The sequence below is a fragment of the Pygocentrus nattereri genome, chromosome 25 (genome assembly GCF_015220715.1).
Source record: "Pygocentrus nattereri isolate fPygNat1 chromosome 25, fPygNat1.pri, whole genome shotgun sequence".
Classification (NCBI taxonomy): domain Eukaryota; kingdom Metazoa; phylum Chordata; class Actinopteri; order Characiformes; family Serrasalmidae; genus Pygocentrus; species Pygocentrus nattereri.
The window spans coordinates 23,498,150-23,513,245 of NC_051235.1; the positions used below are offsets into that span (position 1 = coordinate 23,498,150).

Genomic DNA, 15,096 nt, shown 5'->3' on the forward strand with positions numbered 1-15,096 from the left:
TCTCCTACCCCATCAGCAGTCTATGGGACAGTGGCAACACCTCAGTTTTACACAATTCTACATAATTCCACACCAGTCATATCACTAAACACACTGGCTTCATTTAGCCCTAATGTCAGCCCAGCAGCTCAGAAATTGAGCACAAGTCTTCACGAACATGCAGCAAAGAAAGGATGCCAGGTGTCTAGTTCAAACAAATAGATAGGTTTAAAAACTGAGCACCGCGGGACTTTTAAATGTTGAATATTTTAAGCATTAATGCAATATTTCATGGTGTACAAGTCTCTGTATTTTACTGTTGACAATTTTGTGTATTTTGAATAAACAGTGGGCAGTTCGGGTTACAACACAACTTCAATTAAAAATGAATCAAAAACATAGGCGTTCTTAGGCCCAGACTTTAAATATGGCCCTTTTAGTGGTTGAGTTTGACACTCCTCCTTTAAAGTGAGGGTTGGTTAGATGTGGCACAGTGGTACCATGATTCTATTATTGGGGCACAATTTAGCTCTTCTAAAAAACCTCATGTTTTATCCTTTTTCAATAGTGAATCTAAGAAAACACGCATATAACCAATTCAAACTGTATTAATCCATCTCAGGAACAATTTCTCATTTTCCCGGTCCTTTGCCGACAGTGCTTAATTGAGCAACAGGGTTGAGCATTTTTAGCATAGAATTTGCAAAGAATAAAGACATTAAGATCATTATAACAATTTCTTTAACAAATCATAATAAACAATTCACTTTCAAAGTTTGGGTTAAACTTGTTAACAACACAATGACACTGAAGAAAGAATAAAGAAAGAGAAAATCTCATGATCTTTAGGAAGCTCAGATGATGACACTTCCCATTGAATGACTTTTCCATGAAAATATTCCAGATGTTTCACAGTGTTGAACCTGTTCAGGTAACAGAGTTGACTGAATGTTGACAAACACAATTAAATGTACAAATAAGGTACATTTTTTTTGTAACCATATAATGGACGACTCACGAAAATGTATGTTTCAAGCATGAGATGGATTGAATGCAATCATAAATAATGTAAAAACTAATAAGATTGTTGAAGTATTATAATGATGGATTCCTGGGTGCAGTTACAGTGAGCTGGCAAAAATATTGCTTTGTATTTTAAGTCATTTCTCTAAAAAAAAGTTCTTAGGTTGTTGTAAAGGACACTAATGTGTAAATGTCTTTTATTCTCAATATACATACATATTTATAAATGTAATAACAGCAGGACACAAAAGCCCCCCTCAATCATGGAATCACCCCTCTGCAGCCATACAGAAGGACACGTAAACAATCCCACAAAGAGGGAAAAACAAATTTGTGTGTGTAGGTATGTCTGAGGTTAGCAGATGCCCTCTTCCTCACTCTTGATTAGACCAGCTGTTTTCCCTCATTACTGCTCTTTCTTCACTCCAATGAGACACACACAGCATGATATTCATACGGAGACTGGCCGTACAGGAGTTAACGAGCACACACACGGACACACACTGTCCACACGCACGGCCGGGAGCCCTGCACGCGGACAGGCCGTGATTAACACACTAACACGCCGCGCTAATTAAATCACAGACTCTGGCCTTCCTCCCAGCCAATGAGAGCACAAGCCCAGGCTCAAACCCAGCGGAACTTAAAACGGCTCGCTTCGTTCCTCCCTCGAAGAAACGCAGCAGCTCCCTTCAGCTAACTGCACTGCCACTCTTAAAATCCCTGAAATGAGAAAGTGAATGAGATGGGATTACACGGCTAATGCGAGCAGATGAAGGAAGGTCGAGCAGAATCTCCGCCTCAAAAAGGATTAGAGCGTCCAGGCTTCCCACAAAGCCCAGCGCCGCCCGCACAGCGCAATAGAGCCTGCTAAACGAACCCATAACCAAACCCCAAATCAAACCGAAAACCAGACCACAGCAAACCCCAAACCAAATGAATCCTAAAACCAAACGCTGATCAAACTCTCAGGCCAGGACCAGCTAATAAATAACACAGCCAAAATGACACTGCAGGCTCACTATGCACTGGTTCTGTTCCAGCTGTTCACCAGTATGACGCTCTCTCTCTCTCACTCTCTCTCTCTCCACACAAACCCCAATCAAACCTCAAAACCAAACTCAACTGTGCTGCATCCTAAACCAAACTCAAAACCATAGCAAAGCCATGCAACCCAAATGAATATGTGCTGCACCTCCAAACCAAACAGTTCTGAATCTAATACCAGACCAAATCAAAACCCAAATCAAACACCAAAGCAAACTGTTCACCTCCAAAGTAACCCAAACCTAATCTGAACCAAACCAAACCAAAATGTTCTGCATTCCCTAACCAAACCAAACCATGCAGCACATTCAAACCCAAACCTAAACAAAGCTGTGCTCTACATTCCAAAGCCAGACTCAAACACAAACCAAACTGTGCTGCACCTCCAAACCAACCCAAACCACACTGTGCTGCACCTCCAAACTGACCCAAACCCAAACCACACTGTACTGCACCACCAAACCCAGACCCAAACCAAAATTAAACCAAACCAAACTGTAATGCACTCCCTATCCAAACCCAAACCAAACCATGCAGCACCTTCAAACTCAGACCCAAACCCCAACAAAACCGTGCTCTACATTTCCACAGCCAGGCTTATGTACAAACCAAACTGTGCTGCACCTCCGAACTGACGCAAACCCACACCAAAATGTGCTGTATCTCTAAATCCCGATCCAAACCCAAATGAAGCCAACCCAAACTGTGCTGCACCTCCAAACCAACTCATAACCAAACCACACTGTGCTGCACCTCCAAAATAACCCAAACCAAAATTTGCTGTACCTCCAAACTGACTCAAACACAAATCAAGCCAAGCCATACTGTGCTGCACCTCCAAACTGACCCAAACCCAAACTAAACTGTGCTGCAGCTCCAAACCAACCCAAACCAAACTGTGCTGTACCTCTGAACTGACCCAAACCCACACCAAAATGTGCTGTATCTCTAAATCCTGATTCAAACCCACATGAAGCCAAACCAAACTGTACTCTACATCTCTAAAACCAAGATTCAAATGCAAACCAGGCTGTGCTGCATCTCCAAACCCTGACCCAACCCAAACTGTGCTGCAGCTCCAAACCCAGACTCAAATCAAACCAAGCTGTGCTTCACCTCCAAACCAATCCTAAACCAAACTGTACTGCACTTTCAAACCAAATCCAGACTTTCAGGCCAGAATCAGCAAAAAAAACACAGGCAAGATAACATTGCAGTCTCACTTTACGCTCTGACCCTGTTCTATCAAAATAAAGCTCTCTTTCTCTCCCTCTCTCTCCCTCTCTCTCTATCTATCTGCACTATATTTACAAAAGTATTCACTCACCCATCTAAATCATTGAATTCAGGTGTTCCAACCATTTCCATGGCCACGGGTGTATAAAACCAAGCCCCAAGGCCTGCAGACTGCTTCTACAGACATTAGTGAAAGAATGGGTCGCTCAGTGAATTCCAGCATGGTATCGTGATAGGATGCTACCTGTGCAACAAGTCCAATCGTGAAATTTCCTCGCTACTAAATATTTCACAGTCAACTGTCAGTGGTATTATAACAAAGTGTAAATGATTGGGAATGACAGCAAATCAGCAACGAAGTGGTAGGCCAAATAAAATGACAGCGTGGGGTCAGCGGATGCTGAGGTGCACAGTGTGCAGATGTCGCCAACTTTCTGCAGTCAGTCGCTACAGACTTACAAACTTCATGTGGCCTTCAGATTAGCTCAAGAACAGTGCAGAGATCTTCATGGAATGAGTTTCTATAGCCAAGCAGCTGCATCCAAGCCTTACACCACCAAGTGCAATGTAAAGCACCGCCACTGGACTCTAGAACAGTGGAGACGTGTTCTCTGGAGTGACAAATCATGCTTCTCCATCTGGCTATCTGATGGATGAGTGTGGGTTTGGCAGTTGCCAGGAGAACGGTACTTGTCTGACTGCATTGTGCCAAGTGTAAAGTTTGGTGGAGGGGGGATTATGATGTGGGATTGTTTTTCAGGAGTTGGGCTCGGCCCGTTAGTTCTAATGAAAGGAACTCAATGCTTCAGCAGACCAAGAGATTTTGGACAATTTCATGCTCCCAACTTTGTGGGAACAGTTCGGGGACGGCCTCTTCCTGTTCCAACATGACTGCACACCAGTGCACAAAGCAAGGTCCATAATGACGTGGATGAGCGATTTGGTGTGGAAGAACTTATCTGGCCTGCACAGAGTCCTGACCTCAACCTCACAGAACACCTTTGGGATGAATTAGAGCGGAGACTGTGAGCCAGCCCTTCTCGTCCAACATCGGTGTCTGACCTCACAAATGCGCTTCTGGAAAAACGGTCAAAAATTCCCATAAACACATTCCTAAACCTTGTGGAAAGCCTTCCCAGAAGAGGTGAAGCTGTTATAGCTGCAAAGGGTGGGCCGACATCATATTAAACCCTATGGATTAAGAACGGGATGTCATTCAAGTTCATATGCATGTGAAGGCGAATACTTTTGGCAATATAGTGTACATCTCACATTCACACACACACACACACACACACACACACACACACACACACACACACACACACACACACACACACACATTATTGTTTATATAACCTGTGTAAGAATGGATGTAATGTAGTCACACACAGATACACCACACACACACACACACACCTACCTACCTCAGACATTATTAGTTAGTGATGTAAGAAGAGATATAATCAGTGCAGCTGGGGAAACACTGCTTTAGCTGAACAAAGCCCCCCACAGCGCTCAACTGTAATTGTGTAATTGTTCGTTAAGGGGGCTTGGGGGGGGGGGCGGTGGGCACACGCACACAATCCAGCAGCTAGGCTCAGGAAAACGCACAGCGTAAGAGGATTCGTGCAGTGCTTTGTACAGCTAAATGCAGTATGAAATATAGATTGCAGGTAATTAGCTAAAGCGCAGTGAGCGTAAGAGCAAGCGGTGTCTGTTCTAAAGCACATGCAGCTTTGAGGAGCAAGATCGCAGCCAGTAGTTACTGTACCTAATGAGCTAGATACAGCTACAGATACAGCACAGAGACGGAAATCAACAAAGTATAGGTCAATAAAGTGCACCGAACTTCTTCCAGCATCCTAATCTCTGATTATGCATTTGAATCTATACATTTATAATAATGTTCCATATTAAACTATATCTACTCATAAGATGAAGCACTGACGCTGTAGTTCACAGGAGGAACAGGAGGAACTTTTGAAAGTCTGCTGAGTTCAACTTTTTTGTGGTCATATGTTTCTCTGGACTCTTTCTGATTCTGAGTCATGCATGTAGCTCCAGGTGAATGCAGAGGGGGACATTTTCATTGTTTTGTTGGCACTACTGCACACATCAACATCTCTCTCAACAGGCAGGTGCAGACATGGTTAGAAGGCCAGTGGTGATGAAGGAACTACCACTGCACACAATTAACCTGCCTTATGCAGGCTATGACAATGAGCCTGGAGTTATATATGATAATGAGCTTAATTAGACTGACATTATATATGACAATCAACCTAATTAGCCCACCCTTACATATGATTATCAACCTAATTAACCCTTCTGGTTAATTATGATAATGATCCTAACATTATACATGACATTGATGCTTATTTACCTGGTGTCACATATCGCTGTTGTCGGAGCAAAACCTCGTATCTCCATTTTTGTCATTTTTCAGTTTTTGACATAATTTGAAAATACCTGTTGTTGTTTACATCGTGTGTAAATTTCATGATGAAGGGATCAAAAGAAATGGCCCAAAATGTCTTGGAAAAAATTCTGGTTCCATTGCAAAGTTACATTAAAAGTAAAGTATGTCTTTTTTTCCTCCTGTAAAGTTACCATTTTGGAGATCCAAGGTTTTGTTATGACAACAGCGATATACAGAGCCTGTACTTAGATAAGATAATGACCTGGCATTATATGTAATAATGTCTGTAACAAACCCACCATTACATTTGATAATGAGTCTAATTAACTTATGCTCATAAATTCAATAAACCTGTTACATATCATTAACCTTCCATTACATATAACTATGAACTTTACATATGGTAATGGCGTTACTAACTCTGCCTACAAAGAATTGAATGTAGAGCTGGGCAATGTGGCAGAAACATGGCAGTGCAATACTTAAAGAACTTTTCACGATACACAATATGTCACAATAGTTTTTCAGACATCTGATTAGTTGAAACAGAGCAAAAAATACCAGTAATGCTACAGTAAAAAAATTACAATTATGAATACAACCATTTTCACTCTTTTTTCCCACATTCTATGTTGCAGTGAATTAAATAGGACTCAAGGACTCACTATAATGAAGCAGGCAGCTGGTCAGTGTTCTACACTGTTAAAAATGGGTTCTATGCAGGTACATTTCTCGTTCATCACAAAAAAATGTAAATGTACCCTCAAAGGTACAACAGTGGGTAAAAGGTGCAATTGAGTACCTTAACTGAATTTGTCCATGTGAAAAATACATATTGTACTTTATCATAATCTAATGTTTTAAAACAGAACAACAAAATAAAAGGCTGGAGACAAGACGGGGTGTGAGGAGTCAATACAACTTACCAAACACAATTTCAATGGATTCCAGTTACGTTCCCTGAGTAAAGGTACTGAGATGTACCCTTGAGGGTCCCACCCCAGTGACAGTTTACTACCTTTTTTTCTGAGAGTGTACTGAGGACTGAGGCCATGCACAACAAGTTCAGAAAAGAATATTGTACTGCGACATAATTCATCACGATAACGACGTAAATCGTAATATTGCCCAGCCCTGACTGAGTGGCACTCTCACTGCAGCGAACAGCAGTGCAATGGAAGACAGCAAATAAATAAATAAATAAATAAATGAATGCATTAAGTCTGCAAAACGTCAGCGCATCTGAGGATATTTTAATGAGATAAAAATTGAACACTATTTAAAATACTTTCATAAAAGCAAAAAGTTGAAAGTAGGAAATTCAGTAAAGTGAAAGAAAAGAAAAAGTTTGCAAAGTGTGCACTGTGGTCAGGGGCTACAGGGGAAGATAGAGTGAGAGAGTGAGTGAGAGAGTGAGTGAGTGAGTGAGTGAGTGAAATAAATAAATAAATAAATAAATAAATAAATAACACAGTTTGCTAACTGCGCAGCAGTTTAAAAGATCGGAGGGCAAGAAAAAAGTCAACCCAAACTTTTGTAAAGTGAAGCACAGCTGAACTCACCTCTCTTGTCCTGCACTCTGACGGTCACCTCCACCAGCGGCTCGCTCTCGCGGTCCAGACTCCGAGAGATGATGAGCTCGCCGCTGTCCCGGTTCACGGCCACCGGAGGGTCCTTCTCATCTTCGGGCTGGAGCAGCTCGAAGGTAGCCGCCTGAAAGCGCGTGGGACTCAGGCTCACGATGACGGAGCCCACGGCCGCGTCCTCGGACACGCTGACCAGCGAGGGCTGCTCTGGTTCGTGCACAGAGCGGCGAGATTTCCGCGGCAGCGCGCCCCCGCGGCGCTGAGACTGTGGCGCGGACACGGGGACGGAGGGTCTGGCCTGGCGCGGCTGGACCTCGATTTCCACGCCGGGGCTGGTGCGCGAGGGCCAGCCGCGGTCTCGCGCGAAGACGGTGAAGCGCACCGGCGTGGCGAGCCCCAGGATGGAGTCCACGAGCAGCACGTCGCCCGTTTTGGGCACCACGTAGAAGCTCCCGTTGCGCGGGAGCGCGTAGTACGTGAGCTCCGCGTTCTTGCCGCTGTCCGTGTCCTCAGCAGCCACGCGGTGCACCACGGAGCGCAGCGCGGTCGCGTCGTCCAGCGCGAGCGTGACGCCCGCGTGCCGGAAAGTCGGCTCGTGGTCGTTGGTGTCCAGCACGTCCACGCGCACCGACGCCACCGCAGAGGCAGTAGCGGCACGGCGGCACGGCGCGAGCCCCAGCACGTATCCGGAGCGCCGCTCGCGGTCCAGCACGGCTGCGGTCTTCAGCAGCACGTGGCCGCGCTTGTGGTGCGCGAACGCGCGGAACGCCTCGCTACCGTCGCCCAGGAGCCGCAGGCGCGCGCCGGGCTCCGCGCCCACGCGCCGCGCGGGGATGCTGAGCCCGTTCACGCGCGAGCCCACCGGCGAGTTCTCAAACACGTGGCCGTGGAAGAAAGGTACGCGCTCCGAGTTCCGCGTCCCGTTGCCCAGCACGAAAGTGGCGCAGCAAGAAAGCAGCAGAGTCCAGATCATGGTGCTGGAGCCCGGGGCTTTCTTTTCTCCGTGGGGGCTCATGAGGCGACGGGCAAAATGCGCAGCATAGTAAAGGAAAATAATCAATCAATCAATCAATCAATCAGCCGAGCAATCAAACAATCAATAATAGTAGTGATGAATTGCTGTAGAGTCGCTCCCTTCGCTTCCCGCAGCTGGCCGCTTCTCAACTTTCAGCTCCGATCAGCCGCGCAGCCTCTACCACGACCAGCGGAGTTTGAGAGAGAGAGAGAGAGAGAGAGAGAGAGAGAGAGAGAGAGAGAGAGAGGTGGGGGGTGAGAGAGAAGCACAGAGAGAGAGAGAAAACGAGTAAGAGAGCGATAGTGTCTGTTTGTATGTGTGTAAGAGAGAGAGAAAGATTGAGCATTTGAGGGTGAGTCAGAAAGAGAGAGAGAGAGAGAGAGAGAAGCAAACAGAGAAAACGAGTAAGAATGGGCGATAGAGTGTCTGTATGTGTGTGAGTGAGAGAAGGATTGAGCATTTGAGGGTGAGTCAGAGAGAGAGAGACTGAGAGACAGAGAGAGAGAGAGAGAGAAAGAGAGAGAGAGACACAGAGAGTGAGAGAGAGACAGAGAGAGAGACACTGAGAGAGTGAGAGAGAGACAGAGAGAGAGAGAGAGAGAGAGAGAGACTGAGTGAAAGAGAGACTGAGAGAGAGTGAGAGAGAGAGAGAGAGACTGAGAGAGAGAGAGACTGAGAGAGAGAGAGAGACTGAGAGAGTGAGAGAGTGAGAGAGAGAGAGAGACTGAGTGAGAGAGAGACTGAGAGAGAGTGAGAGAGAGAGAGAGAGACTGAGAGAGAGTGAGAGAGAGAGAGAGAGAGAGAGAGAGAGAGAGAGAGAGAGAGAGACTGAGAGAGAGAGAGAGAGAGAGACTGAGAGAGAGAGAGAGACTGAGAGAGAGAGAGAGAGAGAGAGAGAGAGAGAGAGAGAGAGAGCAGTACTCAGCACTCCGGACAGCGCTGTTTTCCTCCTCCGCTGTTTTCACCGCGAAAAGACTCGGAATCGGGAGCGTTTGTGTGTCCACTCTGAATCGGGTCCGGTGCGCTGCTGGTCTAAATCATAACTTCGGACAAGCAGTCTCGCGCTCCAGGTGTTTCACGTTATCGTGGCGCCGCGTCAGAGTTATAAACACACACAACGCGCAGAAACGCAGAAGCGCAGTCTGAGCACCTGCAGCGCAAAGACTCGACTGAGCAGCATAGCAGCGCTCACTCTGGTGGTTAGTACAGAAAGACCATCCAGCAGCCCACACAGGTGGTCAATGCAAATACTACACTCACTACAGGGCATTCGAGTTCATTAGCCTACACAGTGATAACTTTAAACTGTGAAGATCTCTGATGTAAACAAGCATATTTTCCCTGTATCATATGTTTTGAAGTGCAGGTCCACTATTGTTTGAGTGGCTGTACAGCTGTAATTATTTCCCAACCTCTGAATCACTTATAAAAAAGAGTGTTTGTTACTGTGCCTTTAAGACTGACTTATGTAAATTGCCTCTGGTCTGATAGGCCGCCCTGTATTGTGCCTCATTCAAAAATCAGTCTTAGTTAAATAGTCCTTATAAGGTTAATGTGAAAGGGCGGAAATTTAGGTTGAATATATATGCATTTCTGTATATAGTTTGGCTGTTTTTATGTAAATAAATAGACTGTTTTTACAGCTTAATTCCACTTTTGGTCTTTATGGACTGTGGAGTGATGTGTGCATTTGGAAAAATGTAACAAATAAAAAAAAGAATGTGTTTTCCATGATATGGACCCTTTAACAACAAATGTAAGTTTGCAAAAAAAAAAAAAAGGAATAGTAAATAAACAACACATCCAAATATTACATTCACAACAGTAACAAGACAGATGTGTATAAGTAATAGTTATGAATAACAAGCTGTTCATTTTAAGATGCATTAAGTTCAAGAACAAATGCATTAGCAGTGCTCACTCTGGTGGTTATTACTGACAGACCAGGTGACCTCACACAGGTGGTCAATGCAAATACTACAGTGACCACAGGGCATATGAGTTCATGAGCCTGAAAAGTATAAAAATAGTCTACAAATACAATGACAAGAAGAAATAATACTTCTAAAAAGGTAAAAGTGACAAAAACAGAAATAACCAGTAAACAACTGCAACAAAACACAAACAGTAAACAAGACTCAGTAATTTAACAATACAAACAATAAATAATTACTAAACAAGAATAAATACAGAGAGAAAAAATAAGTTAACCCCAAACACAAATAGTAAACAATGACAAAAACTACAAAAACTGAAATAGTATGTTAACAATAGGAATAAATAAATAACAATAAACAGTAAGCTGACAGCTAACAGCAAAAAACATAAATAATAAACAATGACCAAAACTCAGATAACAACAGAAACAAATCAGTTAACAAAAAATAAACAGAATGAATCATTTAAGGGCAAAAAACACAGATGGTAAAAGATATCAAACACTTAGACAGAAAGCTAGCAAGACAAACAAACGACATGGTAAGAAAGAACAGATCAATTGTTTATAAGCAGCAAAAAACACAAACAGTAAATTAACAACAGAAACACTCAGATAAGTTAACAACAAGCAAAAGCATAAAAAACAAGTTAACAACAAAAAGACCAAAATAATAACAAAAACTTAACTTTACAAAAAAAGCTTAACAATGAAACACAGAACACAGTATGAGTTAACATGCTTACATGTGCAACAATAATATGATCACTATCTGAATAGTGAAGCCATGTAAACAGCATACTCCAGCTTCTTAGATCAGATTAAGGCTGTTATCAGATTTCTAGAAATTCGATTTAGAGGTCTGGATCTTAGCGAAGTAATCAGCTTATTCAGTGCACACACACACTTACTCTGATTTCTTTAGATTTTCTCAGTCGGCACATGTGTAAAAACTGAGTGCTGTCCAGGAAACAGCGAGCAGCGTTTAAAGTGACTCCATGTTTTAAAGACAAGCCAATTTGATTACTGCCTGACTCATGTAGACCTGGAGTTTCTCGCTCTCAGATCACCCAAGTGCATGTAAATGCATTGATCAAAAAACTGACAAAATCTGATTTTCTGCATTTTATCAGATTATTCAGTGCAGATTATTAAGCGAGTAAGTGTGTGTGTGTGTGTGTGTGTGTGTGTGTGTGTGTGCGCATGAGAGTGAGTGACTGAGTTATTGATTGAGTGATTGCATGAGTGAGTGAGTGACTGATTGACTGACTAAGTGACTGAGTGTGAGTGCTTAAGGAGTGTGTGTGTGTGTGTGTGTGTGTGTGTGTGTGTGTGTGTGTGTGTGTGTGTGTGTGTGTGTGTGTGCGCGCATGAGAGTGAGTGACTGAGTTATTAATTGAGTGATTGCATGAGTGAGTGAGTGACTGATTGACTGACTAAGTGACTGAGTGTGAGTGCTTAAGGAGTGTGTGTGTGTGTGTGTGTGTGTATGTGCATGAGTGAGTGACTGAGTGACTGAGTTATTGATTGAGTGATTGCATGAGTGACTGACTGACTGACTGACTGACTAAGTGACTGAGTGTGAGTGCTTAAGGAGTGTGTGTGTGTGTGTGTGTGTGTGTGCGTGAGTGACTGACTGACTGACTAATTGACTGAGTGAGTGTGAGTGCATGAGTGAATGTCTGACTAACTGACTGAGTGAGTGGGTGCATGAGTGGGTGACTGAGTGATTGCATGAGTGAGTGACTGACTGACTGACTGAGTGCATGAGTGAGTGAGTGAGTGATTGCATTAGTGATAGATTGACTGAGTGATAAAGCGCATGAATGAGAGTAAGTGATTGCATGAGTGTGAGCGAGTTTGCGAGCGAGCGAGTGCATGCATGAGTGAGTGAGTGAGTAAGTGTATGAGTGACTGACTGACTGAGTGAGTGAGTGAGTGACTGAGGGCAAATGAGTGAGTGAATGCATGAGTGAGTGACTGAGTGAGTGACTGCATTAGTTATAGATTGACTGAGTGATAAAGCGCATGAATGAGAGAGCGAGCGAGTGCATGCATGAGTGACAGAGTGAGCAAGTGTATGAGTGACTGAGTGACTGAGTGAGTGAGTGAGTGACTGAGGGCAAATGAGTGAGTGAATGCATGAGTGAGTGACTGAGTGAGTGATTGCATTAGTGATAGTTTGACTGAGTGATAAAGCGCATGAATGAGAGAGTGAATGCATGAGTGAGTGAGTGCATGAGTTTCAGTGAGTTTGTGAGTGAGCAAGCGCATGCATGAGTGGCTGAGTGAGTAAATGCATGAGTGAGTGACTGACTGACTGAATGCAAATGAGTGAGTGAGTGCATGAGTGAGTGCGTGAGTGATTGCATTAGTGATAGATTGACTGAGTGATAAAGCGCATGAATGAGAGAGTGAATGCATGAGTGAGTGAGTGCATAGGTTTGAGTGAGTTTGTGAGTGAGCAAGCGCATGCATGAGTGGCTGAGTGAGTAAATGCATGAGTGAGTGAGTGACTGACTGAATGCAAATGAGTGAGTGAATGCATGAGTGAGTGAGTGCATGAGTTTGAGTGAGTTTGTGAGTGAGCAAGCGCATGCATGAGTGGCTGAGTGAGTAAGTGCATGAGTGAGTGACTGACTGACTGAATGCAAATGAGTGAGTGAATGTATGAGTGAGTGAGTGCCAAAGTGAGTGAATGAGTAAGTAAGTTACACCTCAATTCCATGGAGTGCTTCACATCTAAAAACAGGAATAATAAGTTAAATAAATAAAGTTACCAACAACAAGTAACTTTAAATAACACCCTACATTAATAACAACAGCAACAAAAAGGAAAGTAAGTAAGAACAATAAACAGTGTTCTATGAGGTGATGACCTGAACCCTTCATGACTTCAGTCTCACAGTCCTGATCAACAGGCCTCTGAGGGTAGAACAGCTGCAGGCTGGGAGCCATGTTCCTGATCACATGACATGCCTTTACTCGCTTCAGGAACCAGAGCAAGTTATGGAGGAGCTGTTTAATTGCTCCAGCACAGCGTCCGGTTTAATACATATTGATTTCTTTTTCTCACTGTCAAGCGCCAGGCCAGAGGCGATTTCTCTCCAGCGCTCTGCATCCTCATCATCACACATGCTGCTAAATTTGAAGCATAGAGGACCGAAAGGACAACATGAAGAAGGAAGCACAGGGAGAGAACAAAGGAAAGACACCAGATGTGAAGCAGCAAAGACAAAGTTTTGATTGAAGAGTAAATTGAATTTTTATATGTTCAATAGCCAACCCTCTGCTACTCTCCTCACTCCCTCTCTGTCTTCTCTCCACAGAGCCACAAGAGAGAAGTTGCAAGTATAATCAGTGAGTACTAACTAGTTCTATTTACTCTGTTCCACTAAATAAGAATCTGAAAGGATTTGTAATTTTCGGAGTATGCGCTAATGATGCTTTCTACCCAGGTACATTTATGAGAAATCTTTTTCTCCAGCTCCATTTCAGTCCTTCATATTTTGCTCCTGGTTCCATTTTTAGGTTTAATTAGATTCTGTTCTGTTGGTTCAGCTTTGGTGTTGCCTCACACCTCTCATGTTTGGGATTTAGTGTGTTATTTTAGACCGAAACGAGCACAAAAAGAGAACAGCAGCTTCCTGTGTTGATAAATGCTGAGGGGGAACTCAATACTTGAGGAGGTTTTCAGCTGGTATGTTTCAACTGTATTGGATTTCAACAGCTATCCATCCATCCATTTTCTAAGCCGTGGATTTCAACAGCTACTTCTGCTTAAATCATTATTACATTTAAGTAACTGTACTTTTACCTAGAGATGGTTTTAGGTTCCTCCATTCACCTCTGGCAGGATCATGAGACTCAATCTGGATTACTAAACAGCCTTAATTCCTTTAATTTCCAGGCTCATCATTGCAAGGCTCCATCCATCCATCCATCCTCAACTGCTTATCCGGGTCCAGGTCATGGGGGCAGCAGCCTAAGCAAAGAGACCCAGGCCTCCCTCTCCCCTGCCACCTCCTCCAGCTCTTCCGGAGGGATACTGAGGCGTTCCCAAGACAGTCAAGAGATATAATTCCTCCAACTTCCCTGGGGTCTCCTCCCCGTCAGGCATGTCTGGAACACCTCCCTAGGGAGGCGTCCAGAGGCCATCCTTACTAGATGCCTGAACCACCTCAACTGGCTTCTCTCAACATGGAGGAGCAGCGGCTCTACTCCGAGCCTCTCCCGAATTGCCAATCTTCTCACCCTATCTCTAAAGGAGAGCCTGGTGACCCTGCAGAGAAAGCTCATTTCGGCCGCTTGTATCCGCGATCTTGTTCTTTCGGTCACTACCCAAAGCTCGTCACCATAGGTGAGAGTCGGAACGTAGACTGACCAGTAAATTGATAGCTTCGTCTTCAGGCTCAGATCTCTCTTCACCATGACGGACCGGTATAGGGTCCGCATTACCGCAGACGCCGAACCAATCCGCCTGTCAACCTATAACACCCTTCGTCCTTCACTCGCGAACAAAATCCCAAGATATTTAAACTCCTCCAGTTGGGAATTCACTCCCGACCTGGACAGAGCATTCCACCATTTTTCTGACTGATTTAGAGGTACTGATTTTCATCCCAGCCGCTTCACACTCTGCTGCAAACTGGTCCAGAGAGAGCTGGAGGTCCCGGCCTGATGATGCCAACAGGACCACATCATCCGCAAAAAGCAGACGTGAAATCCTGAGGCCACCATACTGAGCCCCTTACCCCGTACTCCCGGAGCACTCCCCACAGGATCCCCCGAGGGACGCGGTCGAATGCCTTCTCCAAATCCACAAAACACATTGTAAGGCTCATTATTCTGT

General features: G+C 44.2%; 1 protein-coding gene across 1 annotated transcript in view; it reads right to left on the minus strand.

Annotated features, from left to right (window-relative positions):
- The window catches only part of si:ch211-186j3.6 (neural-cadherin), a 374,937-nt gene extending 366,457 nt beyond the window's left edge, over positions 1-8,480 (minus strand). The window contains exon 1 of the mRNA XM_017723303.2: positions 7,270-8,480. Within this exon, the coding sequence (XP_017578792.1) occupies positions 7,270-8,308 (1,039 nt within the window). The 5' untranslated portion in view covers positions 8,309-8,480. The remainder of the gene's footprint in view (positions 1-7,269) is intronic.
- Between the last annotated feature and the right edge of the window lie 6,616 nt (positions 8,481-15,096).